Source organism: Dermacentor albipictus, chromosome 2 (assembly GCF_038994185.2).
Source record: "Dermacentor albipictus isolate Rhodes 1998 colony chromosome 2, USDA_Dalb.pri_finalv2, whole genome shotgun sequence".
NCBI lineage: Eukaryota > Metazoa > Arthropoda > Arachnida > Ixodida > Ixodidae > Dermacentor > Dermacentor albipictus.
The window spans coordinates 30,973,522-30,992,906 of record NC_091822.1 but is presented as its reverse complement, the minus strand read 5'-3'; the positions used below and the strand labels follow the sequence as shown (position 1 = coordinate 30,992,906).

The 19,385-nt window shown below is 47.1% G+C and overlaps 1 protein-coding gene across 2 annotated transcripts in view; it reads left to right on the top strand.

Moving 5' to 3' along the window:
• Positions 1–19,385, top strand: part of l(3)80Fj (lethal (3) 80Fj) — a 372,965-nt gene that overhangs the window by 47,068 nt on the left and 306,512 nt on the right. For both annotated transcript variants that reach the window (XM_065426472.2, XM_065426473.2), the window contains exons 9-11: positions 2,593–2,667; positions 11,017–11,145; positions 11,929–12,081. In XM_065426472.2, coding sequence (XP_065282544.1) covers positions 2,593–2,667; positions 11,017–11,145; positions 11,929–12,081 — 357 coding nt within the window. The remainder of the gene's footprint in view (positions 1–2,592; positions 2,668–11,016; positions 11,146–11,928; positions 12,082–19,385) is intronic.

The following is a 19,385-nucleotide window of genomic DNA, read 5'->3' as shown; positions in this document are numbered from 1 at the left end:
AAAGTTAAATACTTTGTTATATAGAGAATTTCATTATATTGAAGTTCATTATGCCGACGTGTAACTGTTTTTGCTTAAAGGAGTCCTGAACCACTTCTTGGGCTTGATGAAAAAAAGTCTGCAGATAGCATAAGCAGCTGTGAACATCTCAGCCAAATTTTGCAGTTGGGCGTGGCATGTGGATGTTGCAAGTGGAACACAGTCACGTGTGTCTCAAACGCTCTTTTTCTCTTTTCAACAGAAGCCTGCTTTTTACTCTTTTCTGGACACTTTATTTTGTAAAACAGTAAAACCTTGTTTCATAATGACTTCGCTTCATAATGAGCTATTGATAGTGCTTAAAAATGCGTAAGTAGGACGTGGCTACTATCAGTCGATCAAGCTGGTGCAGTACAATGCCGGTCCGCACCACGTAGCACAGCCAGACAGGAGCATATGAGCGCGAACGCACACTCTAGCCCTGTTGTGCACAAAGCAAATGCGATGCTTTACGCCCTACAGTTACATGTGACTGCGGTCTGCTACATAGCTTAGGCCACCACAGGGTGTCGCAACGAGTCTGCTGGCTGAGCGCACTGTGGCTCGCTGAGGACAACCACTTTTGGTGCACCGTAGGTCCCAAAATTGAAAGTAGTGGTGTCTACATGAAGATCCAAAATCAAATTTGAACTGCGCATCACGGTGACGTTCAGTAGGCAGAGCATTGTGGGCATGCCCCGCTTCGCTGTGGCCTTTGCAGTGCAAGTACAGTCAAACCCCGTTACAACGAACACCACATTAACGAACATTTCAGATTAACGAACTTTTATGAAATCCCGTGCCGACTGCTTATAGTTTCAATGTAAAAATATTTCACTACTACGAACTTCAGAATAACGAACATTTCAGAATAACGATCGTTATTCAATTTCCGTGTCATCTTAACAACACCTCAGTACTACGAACTCATATCCCGAAATGCGAGGATTCTTAGATTTCCGTGTATCCGTCACGGCAGTCGGAGCTCTAAGCTAGCAGACGACGCAGCGCGAAGAGCGGGCCGCCTTGCAACTTGCTTCCCGCAAAAACCTGAGATGGCGCGGAAGGAGAAAGATGCGGGCGGAGACTTTTTTTTTTTTCCTTCTCCGTTGCGGAGGCAACGACGCACTTTTGTGAGTGGAGAGGCGGGGAGCATGGGCTCGTAAAACCTGAGACGGTGCGGCAGAAGAAAAAAAAAAAGTAGGAATTAACGCTGAAGTGGGCCTTTTCTTTTTTTTTTTTCCTGTTGCGGAGGTGACGACGCATCACGTTTTTCTTGCTTGTTTTCTCAGTTGTTCGCGCGCTGTCACCCGTATCAGGTCTGTCCATCTTGTTTTTCTTCTGGTTATATTATTGTGTTAGAAGTGCGTGCCGGCGTTCGCGTTGCCATGAGCTCAACAACCCTAAGCACGGCGAAGAAGCGAAAGCAGTTTTCTTTGAGCGAGAGAGTAGAGATTTTTCGCGAGATAGAAGACGGGAAGAAACAAACCGTCGTGGCTAAAGAACGTGGAGTGGTGCGGTCGACGATCGCCACGATTCTCAAAGATAAGGAGAAAATCTTTAAGCACCAGCAAGAATCTTGCTGCACGTTACGGCAGCACCCGAAGACCGCGACGAGTCCGTGTCGGCCACAGATGCGTTGGACTGCTTGCGAAAACTCCGCATATTTATAGCCAAAAGCGGCACAGCGGCCGAAGGCGTGCATAAGAATGCGGACGGTCTGGAATCGTTCGTGCTGCAGAGTCTGTGCTGCACCCGTCAGAAGACGATCACGGACTATTTCAAATAAATGTGCCTTGTCTGACGATCACGTGTGCATTGTGTGAGAAACGAGTTCAAGGAGGTACCGTTTCAAAGGTAGGACGCTTGCGTTACTGAAATGCTATTGTTATGGCTAATTTTTGGGCTTTCACTATAACGACCTTTCAGAATAACGAACATTTTCCCGCGGTCCCCTGAAGTTCGTTGTACCGAGATTTCACTGTAATTGAAGAAGGAGCGGAAGCACCACAGCCAGCACGTTTAATTGCCAATAGCTTAGGCGGGATACATTGAAGTTCTTTTTGTAGCAAATTATTTCTGAAATAGCCTATTTTAACTTCAGATGCATTTCTCAACTTCAATAAAAAGTTGTTCAGGGCACCTTCAAAGTTTTGTGTTGGCCAAGGCTGCAGAGGCATTTTGTGTGTGACTACTGCTCAGTCTGCATAGCTTGTTGCCATGAAATGGCAATGGCATTCAAGTTTACCTGCATGCACTGCTTGTAACTTTCCTTGACTTAAGAATGTATGCCATGTTTGCTCCAGCTAATCTTCATTTGCCTGAACATTTCATTCATTCTCATGACTCAAGTTGCTTTTGACTGATACTGTGGTGGGATTTATCTGTCATAGGTAAATGTGCGCAGCTCCGACATGCTGACTGGCAATCGCAAACTCTAGTGCCTTTGCCAGTCTGCTGAACTATACCACAGCCTTTTTTGCTTTCTGTGTGAATGCCCACTACCACCAGAGTGCTGTTGACAGGAGCTAATAAGGCTTGGTCTCTCCCATCTCTCCCATCTGTGCGACGCAGGTGTGGCGCACGTCTTGCAGGGAGTCACTCTGGAGCTCAGCCCTTACCTGGGTGAACTGGGCAAAAGCCTGGCACGTAAGTATCCATTTTGTTCATTGCCGGAATGAAAACTGCTGCCATGAATAAACCCAAGTAATAGAGCGCATAAGTAATAGAGCGCATGCAATAAATTGGCGTCCTAAATATCAGTTGGCAAAGCCATGAGCCATAGGCCATAAGCCATGAGCCATGTACCATATTTTTGCATGTATAACCCGTACCAGAAATTAAAAACATTTAGCATTAAGCTTGTGGTATGGGCTGTATGCAAATTTTGCCTTGAGGTGTGGCTTTACAGCAGTGAGACACACGCTATTATAAAGCCACACCTCGAGGCAAGATTCTCTGCAATCCAAATTCTGCAATCTCCTAGGGAACCCTGTCCTCTCCCCACCCCTGCACGTTGATTACGATTTGAGCTTGTGGATTGCATATCACATGGTCATGTGTGACAAACATGCAAAGTGCTTTGCGGTACGGTGGAGAGCCAAATCATTGTTGTAATTTTAGGGTCGATTGCGTTTACTTCGTCGCCGTTGCCCATGACAGGACTGCTCTGTCCACACTGTCCTCCTCTGTTGTGTGAATGCTAGCTATAAAGTGATCCAATTCATGTCACATATCGGAAGACTGATTCGTCTGTGATCACTTCTGTCATGTGAATCCAGCTTTATCAGCATAGCTGAAGAGGCAGCGGCTCACTGTCACTGGCCGAATATACGACATGGGCGAGTCATGCACCCACGAATGGAGACTGTTTTTGCAAAGATGGGCACTCATTTCCGTGGGTCATGTGTGCACATTTTTAGTTTTCTTTTTTGTCTGTTTTAATTGGGGATGCAGGTTATACGTGGTTATGGTTTATACACGGCAGAAATATGGTGTATATCATGGTGGCTTTTCCTAGCAAGCTGTACTGAAAACTAGTAAATAAGCAATGACCAGGGACATTAAATTCAGTTACTGTGCCGCAAGTTAACTAGAGAAAACATTTCTTTTTTTAATCTGCCTCTATTGATGTTGAGCTTGATCAAGTTGCTTCGAAAACAATATCTTCTGCTTCGAAACGAACAATCCCTTTTTTAAAGTGGCAAACTTGCTGCTCCTAGAGCTCTCCCAAAATAACCTTAGTGGCTGCTTCCACTCCTAAAGAAGCAAAAGCTCTTCCACTTCTCCACCACTATTGAATGCTGCTAATAAAGGTGACTCGGGCTATCCTATCCAGACCCTGTGTCCACCGCCAATGGCTGTCATTTTTCAGAGCTAAACCAGAGGGATAAGATAAAATAATCTGGTCTTAGCATAAATCTAGATGCAAGCGACACCATGTGTTAAGTGTGTCATTTTGTTGCCATTGGTTTCTGAGGATGTTGGTACTACTTCTCAAGTATTATTGCGCAACAAAAAATACACAAACATTAGAGAAGAACACGCACCAAGCACAAAATTTCAATTAAATTTATTGTGCCATTGAATCAGTTTATATATGTGAAGCAGTATAGACTGCGCATTCGTGTAACATAGTTATGAGTCACGGGATGCCGCCTTCAAGAAACCTAGTTCCCTCCACTGGCCCTCACAGAAAAAGAACTAACACACTTATAACCCAATTTTGCAATCATCTGTGCTTCACTCAATCAATCAATCAAAAAGTTAGCTTTATTGAAACAATTCAAGGAATGCGTACAAAAATAGTTAAACCAATAGCCTATGTGGCTAGTAGCTGGTCCAATACACAAAAATACATATACAGGTCAACCAAATACATATCTGCTCAATGAGTAAGAACTTCAGTTACATGAACAAGTACTCTCTTTTTTATGGAAAAGCTATTACATATTTTTATTTCTTTAAAAATTTATTTATCAATACTGTTAGCCTTGAAAGGCTCATACTGAAGGGGACATACGAACAGTAAAGGCGTAGCGCTTTGTTGTACAGTCACCGACCATTTATTCGGACCTCACTGGGACTGCAGAAATGTCCAAATAAACAGGTGTCCGAAAAAGCAGATTAAGAAAAAACATGAAATCTTTTATTTCCACGCACTTATTCAGGCTCGGCAATAGGCTTGAAGAAATCACGAATGCGCCGTTGCACGCTGTTTCTTTTACGCGCAATCAGATAAGCCTGAATCTCGGAGAGGGTCATGCGGTCACTATAGGCAGCTGAAAGTACAGTCACTGCTTGTATGTACACGCTCCGCATGCGACGGTAGCATAGCACATGGTGCGTCATCGCCCGGCGGTGCAGCAGAAACCTGACGAATGATCTCGCCATCGTCGAGTTCTGCGCATGTCAGTATAGCAGTACCAGCACCTGTGAAACTGTCAAATGAGACGGTGTCCGGAATCGCAATGCAACCACTGCGCAGGTCTCGGCAGAACATTTTCCGCGTCAGTAGGGAGCACATTGGAAGGTGACAAATCCTAGGCCTCCTGGCACCCGCTTGCCGGCATTCCCCAGCAGTGTCTGCACGGGCACTGTCAGTGCCATTAGACACTTGACGCGATGTTTCCTTATGCCGCGTTGGATCACTGGAACCTCGACACAGCACACAAAGCAAACACCGCCATGCACCAGTTGCACAAACGAAAAACGTGGCCTACTCACAGCGCTGAGCCAGCGGAGCGTCGTGCACGAAGAAACAAATCAGCTGCTGGATTGTCTTGAGATGGCTTACTAAGCTGAAACCAGAACTGCTGTAGAGCCACTCTATCGAACCAGGCAGAAATGATGATGATGAGCAGGGATTTTCAGTAGTGCCACTTCGTGGGGCAGCAAGGAGGCTCCGTTCAAAACAAAAATGGCGTTCAGCAAGTCAAACCATGCACCGGTCAGAGTCGGTGCATGGTGCTCTCGATCGAGTTGGCTCGAGGAGTGTCCGAAAAATCAGACGACAGGTTGCAAGGTGTCCGAACTTGGCAGTTATTATTCCTTATGTTCTATGGGGAGAATAGCGGTGCCGCGAAGCAGACCGAATAATCGAGCATGTCCGAATTTTTGGAGTCCAGAAAATCAGTCAGCGACTGTACGGGGGGTTTGCAGCAAACTCAAACAAAAAAGCAATGGTTACATTCGACGTGCCATGTCAGCAATAAGTAAATACAAGGAAACAAAAACAACCTATACAGTGCGTACGCCATGTAAAGTGCAAGAAGCAGTTAATACAGGAAAAAATGCATTTGGGTGTGCGGTGTAATGTACAAACAGTATCAAGTGTAATGTATACAGTGGAATCTCGTTGATACGATTCTCACGGGCACCGAAAATAAAAACGTATTATCCAAAAATCGTATTATCCAAAACGGACTCCAAAAGATCGCGAATAATACATACTTGGCACAGAACTTGCTTTTATTAAGGGTGGAGGCTACCCTGGAGACCGAACTTTCTTATTTTTTAAGATATCCAGATGAAACTTTCAGGATATGTTCACACCACCGTACTATGAGGAACTGCAAAGTTTCATGAAGATATGTTTATTAGTTCCAGGGTTATTGAGGTTTAACTAGGTGATTCATGTATATGCCTGAGGAAAAGCCTGGAGAAATGCCAGGACATCGTAGGAAGCTGAAATTCACTGTGATGATTCCTTGATAGATATCCCAGGGGGCTAAAGAGCCCTTTTCTTTAATTTCCCCTCCAAAAAATTTTAAGACAACTTTGAATTTGATGTAGCCAGTAATGACCACATTCATCAAAAATTAATTGCTTATTATAAATTAACTGCACCAACTTTCAAAAAAAGAAGCCTGTTACCCCCTGGCAAAGTCACTCAGGAACAGAATAAAAAAAAACGGCATACAAATCTGAAAAGCGGTTCTTGAGATATCGCCTTCCCTAGCACCACTACTAGCGAAAAAATACATTCCGAGAAAACAGGCCTTAAAGTTGAACACGTGTTTTTTTTTTTTATTAGAAAGCTCCTGCGGAGCTTCTAATTAGCTCTTGCGGCTCCAGGCACACTCAGTGTGTCGGATTTTCGACTGGCGACAGCCGAAAGCACAGTTTCGCCGCTGAAAAGCGTCTACGCAGTCGGCACTCGCTGCGGAAGATAGGAAGTTCGATGCTCGTACAAGACGCATATCGCGCTCCCGTGCACCGAACATCTGCACTGTCTTGGGCTTTGCCGGCATCGCGTGCAGCGAAGAACTAGCGAAAAAAAAGAAAGCTGAGCAAATAATCTAAAAGATAGCGCTAGGCGATGAACAGCTCGAAAGCAGGCGAGCAAGGGACGCGAGCGCGCCATCACAGGGAGGAGCCGCTGCCGCCCGCGCAGCAGCCAATGGCAGGCGCGCTTTAGCCCGCGGGATTTGAGCAGCCGCCGCCGCCGGCGCAGCAGCCAATGGTAGGCGCGCTTTACCCCGCGGGATTTGAACGCGCTGCTCCGGCCAATCAGCGCTCCGCATCACATCGCGGAAAAACGCCAATAGCGCCTCAACCGCGCCGACGATGCGGTGCGTTTGGTGTGCGAGCTTGCGAAAATTGCTCCCAGAGGCCGCCACAGTGCTGCAGGCGCTGTGCAGAAGCACGGCCGGACTCTAGCCGAGCCGAGCCAGGCCAAGCCTCGAGCATACAAAGCGCGCGTCGCCGCGTCTTTAGTCCGCCGTGCCTGTCGTTTCGCTCGATGTTAATTTCAGTAGCTCTGCCCACCCGCTTCAAAGGACTGGCTCTGATGTTATCATCATACAGAAGACGTTTCCGGGATCGTATTATCCAAAGCGACGTGGAAATACGATCGTATTAGCCTTACAAAAATGCATTTACCTCTATAGGGCATCGGCCGGGAACGAAAAAAAAACGTATTATGCCGAAAAACGTATTTAGCCGAATCGTATCAACGAGATTTCACTGTATTATCATACCATCCTATGGTTAAACGTGCGCAAGAACCAAGCGCAGAGAAGTACGAAAGAACGTACGGACACAGATAGTGAAAGAAGTTGGGGCAGGGCAATACGTCATTAATCATTTTTGAGGAATGCTCAGCCAAGACGACCACAATGTGGTCATCATTCCGGTAATGACTTGAAGTGCAATTCGAGTGTCAACACGAATGAATGCACAGATTGTGAGGAAACAGTGTCTCTTGGCAGGGAATTCCACAGATCTGTTGTTGAAGGAAAAATTGAGTATTTTACTGTGCTGCAACGCCAAAGGATGGTCTAATACATTTATCATGGTTAGTTCGACTGGAGTGACGTCCGGGGGGCACCAAGTAGTCGGATTTTGTTAAATTTATCAGATCATGGTAAAGAAGGCTAGACTAGACATTTGGCTAGACAAGGAGCGTTTACATACAAGATCAAAATTTCTGGTTACTTTTATTTCCACAGGCACAGTGTTCCAAGTTATAGAGCCAAAGAACTCTAATAATCGTTCACCGTAGACATTGCTGTAATAAGGGAGGTTTAAGTTAAAGTTAGTTGCTTGCCTGGTGTTTGCACATGGGAAGTTAAATAGGGTGTTGGGTAAGGGAAAGTTGGTGTTGAGTATTTTGTGAACTAAACAAGTGATCTTATAATTTCTTAACGCCGTGAAAGAAAGAATACGAAGGTCAGTAAACAGAATGCTACTTGGGTGATGAACTGAAGAAAATGTTATTATTCTCAGGGCATATTTTTGCAACTGCACTGTAGGTGTTGAGTAAGTTTTATATGTTAGGCCCCATATTTCACAACAATAGCTCATGTGAGTATGAAACAAAGAAAACCATATGCAACGAAGCAAAGCACGAGGAAAATATTGCCGAGCAAGGGCCAGTAGGTAACAGCTGAAAGCAAGTTTTCTACAGTCAACGCTAATTTGTTCTCTACAGTGTGAGTGACTGTCTAAAGTAACACCTAAATATTGTTACGGTGAAGGGAAGGAAGAAGTTGAATTGGACTAGACGAAGACGAAGTCTGGCAGTTGCCTGGACGCCATATACACCACTTGTAAATATACATTATTTTACAATTGGCGTATATTTACAACCCCGCACCTCCAGCAAAATGTTGCAGGAAGAAAGCAGGCCCACGAGTGTAAAATAATGTATATTTACAACTGGCGCATGTGGCATCCAGACAACTGCCAGACTTCATCTTCGTCTAGTCCAATTCAACTTCTTTCTTCCCTTCACCGTAACAATATTTATGTAAATGAACCAACACAATCCAGAGTTCGGTTCGCTGGAGTCAAAGTGAATGCAATGTAGTCTACTGTTTTTCCGTTGGAGTGAAATATGCGATACTTAGTTTTATCAGTATTTACGCCTAGTCTATATTCTGAACACCATTTAGTTACTTTTAGCAGTTCACCAAATATAGTGTCTTGTAATGACGGGAGTGAGTTGCCCGAGTGAATTAAGGCTTCAGTTATTTCACGGATGAGCTGCGTCCTGCCACGGGACACAATCGTGCAATCGTCCTCGATAGGTTTGTAGCCATGATCGCGACAATAAATCGCCAAGAACCTGCCGGCGCCATTTTTTAATGTTGTTGCAGTGTTCACGAAGCCGATCATTGAGGCAATGCCCAGTTTGCCCGATATATTACTTCGCACATGAAAGTGGGAGGTTGTAAACCACACAGTGAACACACTCAAACTTTTTGCGGTGATGCTTCGTGCACCTATCGGGCGGGACGGCATTTGGATCCGTCAACTTGCAGAGCTTGCCGAGCTTTGTTGGGAGCAGAAAAGACTACTCTTACATTTGCCCTTTGGACCATCTTTTTCAAGTTATGGGGTATCTCGTGCATGTAGGGTACAACACTTTAGGGCGTTAGCAGGGCGTTTGCCGGGAAGGACATCGGCGACTTAATTCTGCTTGCTGGATCGCTTCTGCTTCAACGGAAGGAAACAGCATTTGTGGGGGCATCTCACACCCTTGCTCTTGGGCCAAAGGAACGACAACACAGTAGTGCAATCACAAGGGCATTTATTGCACCTTTCATAGATCAATGCCTGCTAGCTGAGTTGCTATCCGCAAAACATGCCGATGGGCGTGCGACAAATCTAGGAAGTCCGACTCACTGCGACCGGATAGCGAGCGAATATGTTCGCACCATGCTAGATCCCAACGCCTGGTCGTTTGTGTGTATGGTCCCGCGAACGGTGGCGCGTTCGAAGGCGGCCACGCGAGATGGCGTCGCAGAAGCATGGATCGAGGCATGCGCGGCACAGCACGTCCGCACTGCTTGCTGTCCCGAACCAAAGAGAGAGCGCCTTGTCTTCCCGCACCCAAGTAACCCCGCAGCAGCGCAACACGTGCGCCATCTCTCGCACTGCACCTCAACCACTCCAACCGCCACGGGCGCCAGGCCACGCGGCGACGCCGCACTGCAGAAGACAGGAGCCATGCGGGAAAACAAGATATCAGGGGACGCGCGAGAGTCGCACATCCCCACACACCATACGCATCAATAAATTGCTCAACACAGTCCAGTATGCTTCTATGCGGCAAAAAATAATAGAGGTCCTTAACCTTGATAGAAAATGCCTGTTGTACCCTACATGCATGGGATATCCCATAACTTGAAAAAGATGGTCCAGAGGGCAAATGTAAGAGCCGTTTTTTCTGCTCCCAACAAAGCTTGGCAAGTTGATGGATAGAAATGCCGCCCCGTCCGACAATTGCACGAAGCATCACCAGAAATGTTCATCCAGTGTGTTGACCGTGTGATTTACAACCTCCCGCTTTCATGTGGGAAGCAATATATTGGGCGAACTGGGCGTTGCCTCAATGATTGGCTCCGTGAAGACCGCAACTACATAAAAGAAGGCACCGGCGGGTTCTTGGCGATTCATTGTCGCGATCATGGCTGCAAACCTATCGAGGACGATTGCACGATTGTGTCCTGTGGCAGGACGCAGCTCATCCGTGAAATAACTGAAGTGCAGATGATTGCAAAATTGGGTGATAAGTGTGTTAGTTTCTCTTCACTGGCCCTCACAGAAATAGAACTAGGTAAGTTTCTTGGAGGTGGCATCACATGACTCATAACTACGTTACACAAATGCATAGCTCGTTTTTTTTCATGTAAGTGCATGCGCAGTCTATACTGCTTCACATATATAAACCTATTCAGTGGCACAATAAATTTAGTTTAAAGTTTGCACTTGGTGTGTGTTCTTCTCTTACGTCCGTGTCTTTTTTTGTCACGCAATAATGCTTAAATAATGGATTACCAACTTGACCCGAAATGCTGCGCCCATTTAAGTTGATACTACATGAGAGACCTACTGCTGCATCGTTTCCCGCTAAATGGGAATGTGTTGTACATTTGAATGTGCATACAATTTTCAGTTTTGTCATGCTGCATTATGCTTTGCGAGTTTTGGTTCTTAGGCCTCTGCCTTCACTGTTGCTCATTGTTGCGTTCTCTTCCCTCTTGGATTCAGAGCACCTGGTGGCCAAAGACGAGTCTTGCCGGCAGGGGGCGGTGGTGGCCCTGAGGAACCTGGCCCACCAGTGTGGCTCGCAAGAGGCCCTCGAGGCCCTCATCAAGCACCTTGTGGGGGTCCTCAACGGTCAGTGAAGCGCTGTCTACTCATGGGAGTGTTTCTCAAATTCTCCTTTGCTGTTTTGTGAATAAATTGAAATTATTGCTGGCCACAGGAACTGATCAAACAGATGCTGCTAGATTCAGCTTGTCTAGAAGGTTTGGGGTGGTGTAGTCCGCTTGCAGTTTCTTGTTTCCTTCATTCATTAGGAGGCAGTCCTTTTCGTTGCAGGTCCAACCCGTTACCTTTAAAAATTTAAACAGATGTTGATGTTCTAAGTTACAACTTTTAACAGAGGGAGTAGTGGTTGTGGATGTAGTGGACTGCCTGTTGATGATGATATAACTTTTAAATATTGCAACATTAACCATTTTAGTGTCACTGTTATACTGGTAAGTGTTCACATTTCTTTCATGCTGTGTCACTGACGTCAGATAGGAATGTGAGGACCCTACCAAGAGAACGTTTGCCATTATTCATGCCATTTTTGCCTTTCTACATAACTAAAAATAAACTATCGTGTTTCTTTTATAATATCCTAGAAAAAAAAATCCAGTGCCGAAGATGTGTCACCCCCCAAAAAATAACCTGACGAGGAATGCGTTTAGGGGCATTGGGGGATCACAGTTGCAATTCATTGTGCATAGCTAATGCTACAGTTCTTTTGCACAGTAATGCAAAACAAAAAGGATTTTTTTTTTTATTGATTGCCTGTTGACTGATGACGACCACTGTATGAGAAGGCTGTGAGAACCCTGTGTTTATGGTTGCTTATGGTGCATTTGACGGTTTCTTGCTTCAAAAATCCAGGCTCCGAGGGGAAGCTGACCACGACTGAGCAGCGACTGAGTGTGCTGACTGCCATTGGTGAGGTGAGCTGCCACGTGGTCAACGGGGCGTCCCATGTTCAACGGCTTAGCGAGATCGCCCTGCAACACCTCCTCGCTGTGCTAAAGGCCGAGGGTGAGTTTGCTTTGAGTGTCATCACTAGGCACACATCACTTACTTAGAGTATCCCATAGAACAGGGACTTAATCAAGTGATGCCACGGACGCCATATTACTGCTCATGTTATGGCATGTCATTATACAATAGTGTGAAACTCATCCAACGCTACAGATCTGCTGGTCTCCCGGCCTGGCAGCTAATGAAAAGATTTCATCATCAGCCTGTTTTGCGTCCACTGCAGGACGAAGGCCTCTCCTTGCAATCTCCAATTACCCCCGTCCTGCGCCAACCAATTCCATCTAGTGCCCACAAAATTCCTAATTTTATTGCTCCACCTAGATGTTTTCAATCAATCAAATGTTTTCAACCAATCAAATGTTTTCAATCATTCAAATGTTTTCAATCGCTCCACCTAATCTTCTGCCGTCCTCCACTGCGTTTTCCTTCTCTTGATGCCCATTCTGCAACCATAGTGGTCGAACGGTTATCTAACCGGTGCATTACATGACCTGCCCAGCTTCATTTTTTTTCCCTTGATGTCAATTAGAATATCATCTACAGTCGCCGATTGATTTTCTGGACTCAAAAAATTCGGACATGCTTGATTATTCAGTTTGCTTCGCCATTCTCCCAATAGACCATAATGTATAACAACTGCCGAAAGTTCGTACACCTTGCAACCTCTCATCTGATTTTTCAGACACTCCTCGAGCCAACTCAATCGAGAGCACCATGCACCAACTCTGAGCGGTGCATGGTTTGACTAGCTGAGCGCCATTTTTGTTTTGAACAGAGCTCCTTGCTGCCCCACGAAGTGGCACTACTGAAAATTCCCGCTCATCATCATCATTTCTGCCTGGTTCGTGGCTACAGCAGTTCTGGGCTCAGCTTAGTAAGCCATATTTCAAGACAATCCAGCAGCTGATTTGTTTCTTCGTGCACGACACTGCGAGTAGGCCACGTTTTTCGTTTGTGCGACTGGTGTCGGCGTGACGGTGTTTGCTTTGTGTGCTGTGTCTGGGTTTCGGTGATGCAACGCGGCATGCAGAAACACGCGTCAAGTGTCTAATGGGGCTGACAGTGCCCACGCAGACAGCGCTGAGGAATGCCGGCAAGCAGGTGCCAGGAGGCCTAGGATTTGTCATCTACTGATGGGCTCCCTACTGATGCCGAAAATGTTCTTCCGAGACCTGCGCAGTGGTTGCATTGCGATTCCGGACACCGTCTAATTTGACAGTTTCACAGGTGCTGACACTGCTGTACTAACGTGCACAGAACTCGACGACGGCGAGATCATTCGTCAGGTTTCTGTTGCACCGCTGGACGATTCAGTCGGAAGATGACGCACCATGTGCTACACCACCCTCTCTGAGATTCAGGCTTATCTGATTGTGCATAAACAGAACAGCGCGCAACGGCACATTCAAGATTTCTTCTAGCCTACTGCCGAGCCCGAATAAGTGCGTGAAAATAAAGAATTTCTTTCTTTCTTTTTTTTTTCTTAATCTGCTTTTTCGGACACCTGTTTATTCGGACATTTCCGCAGTCTCCCCGTGAGGTCCGAATAAACGGTCGGCGACTGTATATCCGTTTGCTCACTGATCCGAACCGCTCTCTTCCTGTCTCTTAACGTTACACCTCGCAACCTTCGTTCCATCACTCTTTGGCAGTCCTTAACTTGTTCTCAAGCTTCTTTGTCACTCTCCAAGTCTCTGCCCCATATGCCAGCACTGGTAGAATGCACTTATTATATAACTTCTTTTTCATTAATAATGGTAAGCTTCCAGTCAGGAGCTGGCAATGTCTGCCATATGCGGTCCAACCCATTTTTATTCTTCTATGAATTTCCTTCTAATGATCAGGGTTCCCTGTGATTAATTTACCTAGGTAAACTTACTACTTCACAGACTCTAGAGGCTCACTGGTGATCTTGAACTCTTGTTCCCTTGCTAGGCTATTGATCATTATCTTTGTCTTCTGCATATTAAGGGGGTACACAGGTCTTGGAGACGAAAAAAATTGCTAAAAAGTAGATTTTTCAGTTTTGTTATTTTCGCAATCTAGATGTCATCACGTGCTTTTTGCCAAAAATTAATGCGAAATCATGTGTCTTTGGGCAAGAGAACGCTGTATTTGTCACGTGACACACTCATTTTCGTCTGCAAGATGCACCGAAAATGCCCCATCTTGCGCTGCTGACAGTTTCGAAATTGATCAACGGAGCGCCACCATTTTGGTCTTGTTCGAAAGCATGTCCTTCCTGCTCCCTTTCCCGCTGAAAACGAGCATTCAAGGTTGCTTGAGGAGGGAGCAACCAGGCAAGAACAAGAGAGGCAATCGCACCATCCTGTTGGGCCGTGACCATCATGTGGCTAAACAACGCCTTGTGATTGGAGCTCAGGAACACCTCGCGTTGGCGACGCTGTTTTGCCTAAACCATTGTTCAGCATGGTCGTGATCAATCAAGATGCCAAGCCATGCATGGAAATTCCGTACGATGCATAAATTCGGGAAGCATTGAAGAAACCGCGTGGTGCAGTGAAAAGATGCATCGGAACTACAAGTGACAATGTCTGACAACTTTGTCGGACCGGCGGACTTGCAGACGCCGTGTAACAGCGGTGCAACCAGGGAGTTAGGTGCAACACAATGAAAAGAGGCGATCGTGACAGCTGTCACCGCAGTGGTCCCAAAATCGGCTGACGGCCTTGGCGCCCGGCCTGAGCGACGGAAAACGTTGGTGCTGCTTGCGATGTCGACGGCGGACTATGACCATGCAGCGGACATGGCGGTAACAGATTGCGGGGAGGCGGTCGTCACGGGCACGTGTGATACAGAGATGCGCCCTCGGCTGGACCACGCGAGGATCGACATGGCGTACCTCACGGCGGCGGACCGAGATCAGATCGAGCTACAAGCACAGGAAAAAGCAGTGGAACTCTCCTCATTTCCAGCGGCGGAGCGCAAGGTGAAGTGCCTAACAAGTGAGCCCCGTGTGGAAAGTGCGTCGACAACAACGTACACCATCATCAACCTAGACATGGTAAACTGTTTACTGAAAGTTGCTGGTTGCTTAGTGTGCCGCTGAGCGGTGACCAACGAGCGGCACTCGCGGGAGTGCAGCATTGCCGTGAAGCTGAAAGTTCTGTGCAGCAACTGTGGTGAAATTGACACGAAATGGAGCTCGCGACGAGTTGGAGGCACTGCCATACAGAGCACGGGAAACGGGCTGACGGTGCTTAATAATATTAACGCGATAGCGTTAAGGAGCTCGTGTCGCAGAAAAGCCGGTGTCGTCGGCGTCGGTGTCGGCGTTTGCGGCGTTGACCGTGAGCGATAAATCACGGCAGGCGCTTCATAAATAAAAAGCAACTTCCAAGATTGGCCCGGTGGGAATCGAACCAGGGTCTCCGGAGTGTGAGACGGAGACGCTACCACTCAGCCACGAGTTCGATGCTTCCAAGCGGTGCAAACGCGCCTCTAGTGAATGCGGTGTTGCCTTCGAAACGAGCCGTGGAAAGTTATACTGCGTTGTATATCGGTAATTATGAACATGTAACGTACAGAAGTCACAATTCCACGAGTTGCGAAATGCGTTTCCGCTGCATTTCTTCTGCGCTTTCCGCACACGCAGAGCCATCTTGCGGCAAACACAGAAGACCCCCTCCTCTCAATGTACGGCGCTGCCCCGACAGGAGGCGCGCCGCGCGCGCATTGGGACCGCTGCCAGGCGCGTCGCGGGACTCCCTCTCCCCTGACGACGCTTCGCCGTGCTCCCGGTCCTTTCTTTAGATTACTATCTATCTCTCTGCCCGTGCCGATCGCGACGTTTGGCTGGCGTAGATCGTTTCCCCTCCGAGACACCGAGTTCTTTGGTTCGTTCCGTTCGCTCAGGCGCACGTTTCGTTGCCGCGCCGAACGCTGCGTTGCTCGACGCTCACCGCGTGATAGGTGGGCGCTAAGTCCGATGCGGGGCGCATCGTAAGTGATCGCTGTGCCGTAGCGCATTCTCTTATACCCCTTTTTTTGCCACTATCGAAGTTTCACACAGAGGCCTTCACCACAAGACCTATCAGCACTATCTGAAATTAAAGCTAAATCCAGCTGCAACAAGTGCCTGCACTGAGAATATGGCGAAGTGTGCCACTTCAATGAAGAATGTATACCAAATCCTGAATTTAGGAAAGGCTGGTAATATTGCAGTTTCTTTTGATGGCACTTGGCACACTCGGGGACATTCGTCTCACATTGGAGTGGCCACAGTGATAGAGCTTTTTTCAGCTTATGCTTTGGACTATGTGTTCCTTTTGAATTTCTGCCTTGGCTGTGAGCTTGGCCCTAAACCTGAAACCCCACATTATGCTGACAGGAAGTCGCAGCATTTATGCCAATCTAAAGGACACGTCTTCCAAGGCAGGCCAGATGGAGGTGCAGGCAGCATTAATTTTATTTCAGCGCTCGCCTTCCCTTAATGGCCTGAGGTACTCAACCATGCTCTACGATGGGGACAGCAGATCATACAGTGCCGTTAATGAAGCAAAATTACATGGCTTCATACCCGTGGAAAAGGAAGACTGCGCAAACCATGTGCAGAAATGCATGGGATCGGCGCTGTGCAATCTTGTGCAGAAGCAGAAAGGGGAAAATGGTGAGTGCTTCAGTGGCAAGGGCCACCTGACAGGAGACCTGATAAATAAGCTGACAAGCTACTGTGGTTGGGCACTCAAATCACATTTGGGGAATGTGGGTAAGGTGCACACAGCAGTATGGTCTACATATTACCATGGACATATTTACACGATTGTAAGTCGACCACTCTTTTAATTTGAAAATCTGAAGGGGGAGGGGGGTCAACTTGCAATTGAAACCAAAACATGGCACCGCCAAAGAAGTGAGACCAACGGGAGCTACAACGTAGTTAGAATTTTATGTTTGCTCTATGGCCCTACCTGTAGCTTTTCGCTATCCCGCATGCTTGTTCACTTTTCAGAAGGGTTTTTCAACATTTTTGAGAGTTTTACAGTGTATACAACACTCATGAGGGGGTGGCGATAGTTGATGGAAGCGCTGCTGTTGCATTTGCGGCGGCACCCTCAGAATGGCAGCACTTGCAGGGAGCATCGGTAGTTCATAGAAGAGCAGACATCGCTCGCAGGTTTCTCTTTGCCTGTTGCACTTAGCTTTCTCTATAGTTTGACGAAAGGCATTGATTTGATGCGTTCCACTTGACTGCCGGCTACATGCTACTTCTATGCTTCCTCAGTAATGAGTGCTCCAGGCCCACTAATCATTCGGCACTCGTTCGTTCACAGCAGCGTTCAAGAGGGCTGCCATCCTTTACGCCGAAGAAACAAATCACTGCGCAGCGGGCCGCAAGTTCGATGTTTCTGAACAGGTGGTGCAAGAGTGACGACTGCAGCGAAGCGAAATTTTCACCTGTGACGGCAAGTGAGGAATTACCCATGTGCCGAAGTCTGGACGCTTTCCAGAGCTGTAGGCTAAGCTGGCGGCGTACGTCGCTGAAATGCACGATCGGTCCCTGCCTGTGAAGTGCGACATGGTCATGAAACAAGCCCGGATCTTTGCCTTTTAAGGACCTGCTCCGTCGTGAGTACAACCAGTGGCTGGCAGCAGAGGACCGCGAAATTACACCAACTCGACCTGTCAAAAGAGCTTCGCTGACAGCTGCGTGTGGTTGGGTGCATTCGGCTTGCGCTGCTGTTCCACAAGATGTCGTGGTGCGCTCATTTTCCAAATGTGAAATTTTGCGGGCCAACGATGCGCTGTGGGACGGTAGCAACGATGACGATGGCAGCACTAGTGAAGACGAGTGATCCAGTGACCATGTCAGCTACTAATAAATTTTCGTTATCGAATGCACCCTCGGGTATGCTCTCCCTTTCTTTTTTTTTTTTTTTTTTCCTGTCACGTGATATGGTAGGGTCGACTTACAATTGTGTAAATACGGTAACCTCAACTGATGAGGAGCCCAACCATAGCTTTTGTCCCCACGGCCCTTATTCATGGTGCGGATATAATGCAGTCATTGCAGAGAATCTAGAACCACGAGGCACAACAGCAGCAACAATCAATCTCTGTGTGATGTCGGGAGATGTTGCTACATTGCTGCCTAGGTCATGGAACGATTCAAACTGCAGAGCCTTTCCGTTACCTTGATGGTCCAACACCTCTGTGAGCAGGCTGTCGCAGTTGTTGGCACTGTGTGTTTTCACCATTGCTCATGCACACAACAAACATCGCTCGGGCGAAGTGGTTCTTGACTGTGGCACCCGGTTCTGCGCCCTGGCTTTTTTTCAGCCACAACATCAAGGCCTCTTCAACCTCCGGAAAGCCTTATCCTGTCAAGCGGCATCTCTTGATGTTCGATATAGCACCGCTCCCTAGCTTTTGTGGTACTTTCCATATGCTGCAAGCTGTTCTCAAAGGCAGCGCCACACACATGTCATGGCGGTCTTTGTTGTTCTGGTTTCAATGCTACGAGGGATGTCCAACTTCTCCTTCATGCTGAATATGTGGTTTCTTTGTCTATTCGGTTTTGCCATGGCTCCATCTTTCCAGACGAAACCAGACGAAATATTCTGTCAATGCTGAACCACCACAAACTGCAGATGAACCTGGCTATATCGAACTTTCAGAAAGGTGCCTATCAGTTTGATATAGAGCATAATTCAATATGAGGCTGCTAAAGAATTGGACGTCATAAAAGCACATACCATTTATAAAATCACTTTATTGATGAAACTAGCGTCGTCCTGTATTTTCTTCTGTTTGGGCAGTTTTGCTGTCTGCGACGCACGCACTCCTCCACATCCTTCCACATTCGCGCACAAGCGCCGGACTAGTGTGAGTACACCAATCTCCTCAAAGGATGTGGGCAAAGGATTGTTGCTTTTTTCATTGGGCCCACTTTCACTTGTGCTTGGTACCATGTCGGCAATGTAGCCTTCGTTTTCGGGCTCTCCCGTGGTTGTTACACGTGACACCATCATCTGCATTTACTAACTCATCGACTGTTGATTCATCAGCGGCTTCTGGAAATTCTGAAAGCTCGCTCTAAACTTTGGCAACACTGGCAACGGCTTCGTTGCATTCATCAGAATTTTGAGCCATCACCGAGCACGCGGAAGCCAGCACGTCTGAAGCAATTCTAGATGAACCACTTGTACACGTTTGGCTCGACGTCTTATGCACGGCCGTGCGTATGTGTAGGGCGCCACGGGCACCGGGCCGTGAGTTTGTTTAACCCTAATCTCCCCCTCATTCTTCAAGATTGTGCTGAGAGTGTTCCTTGGAATCTT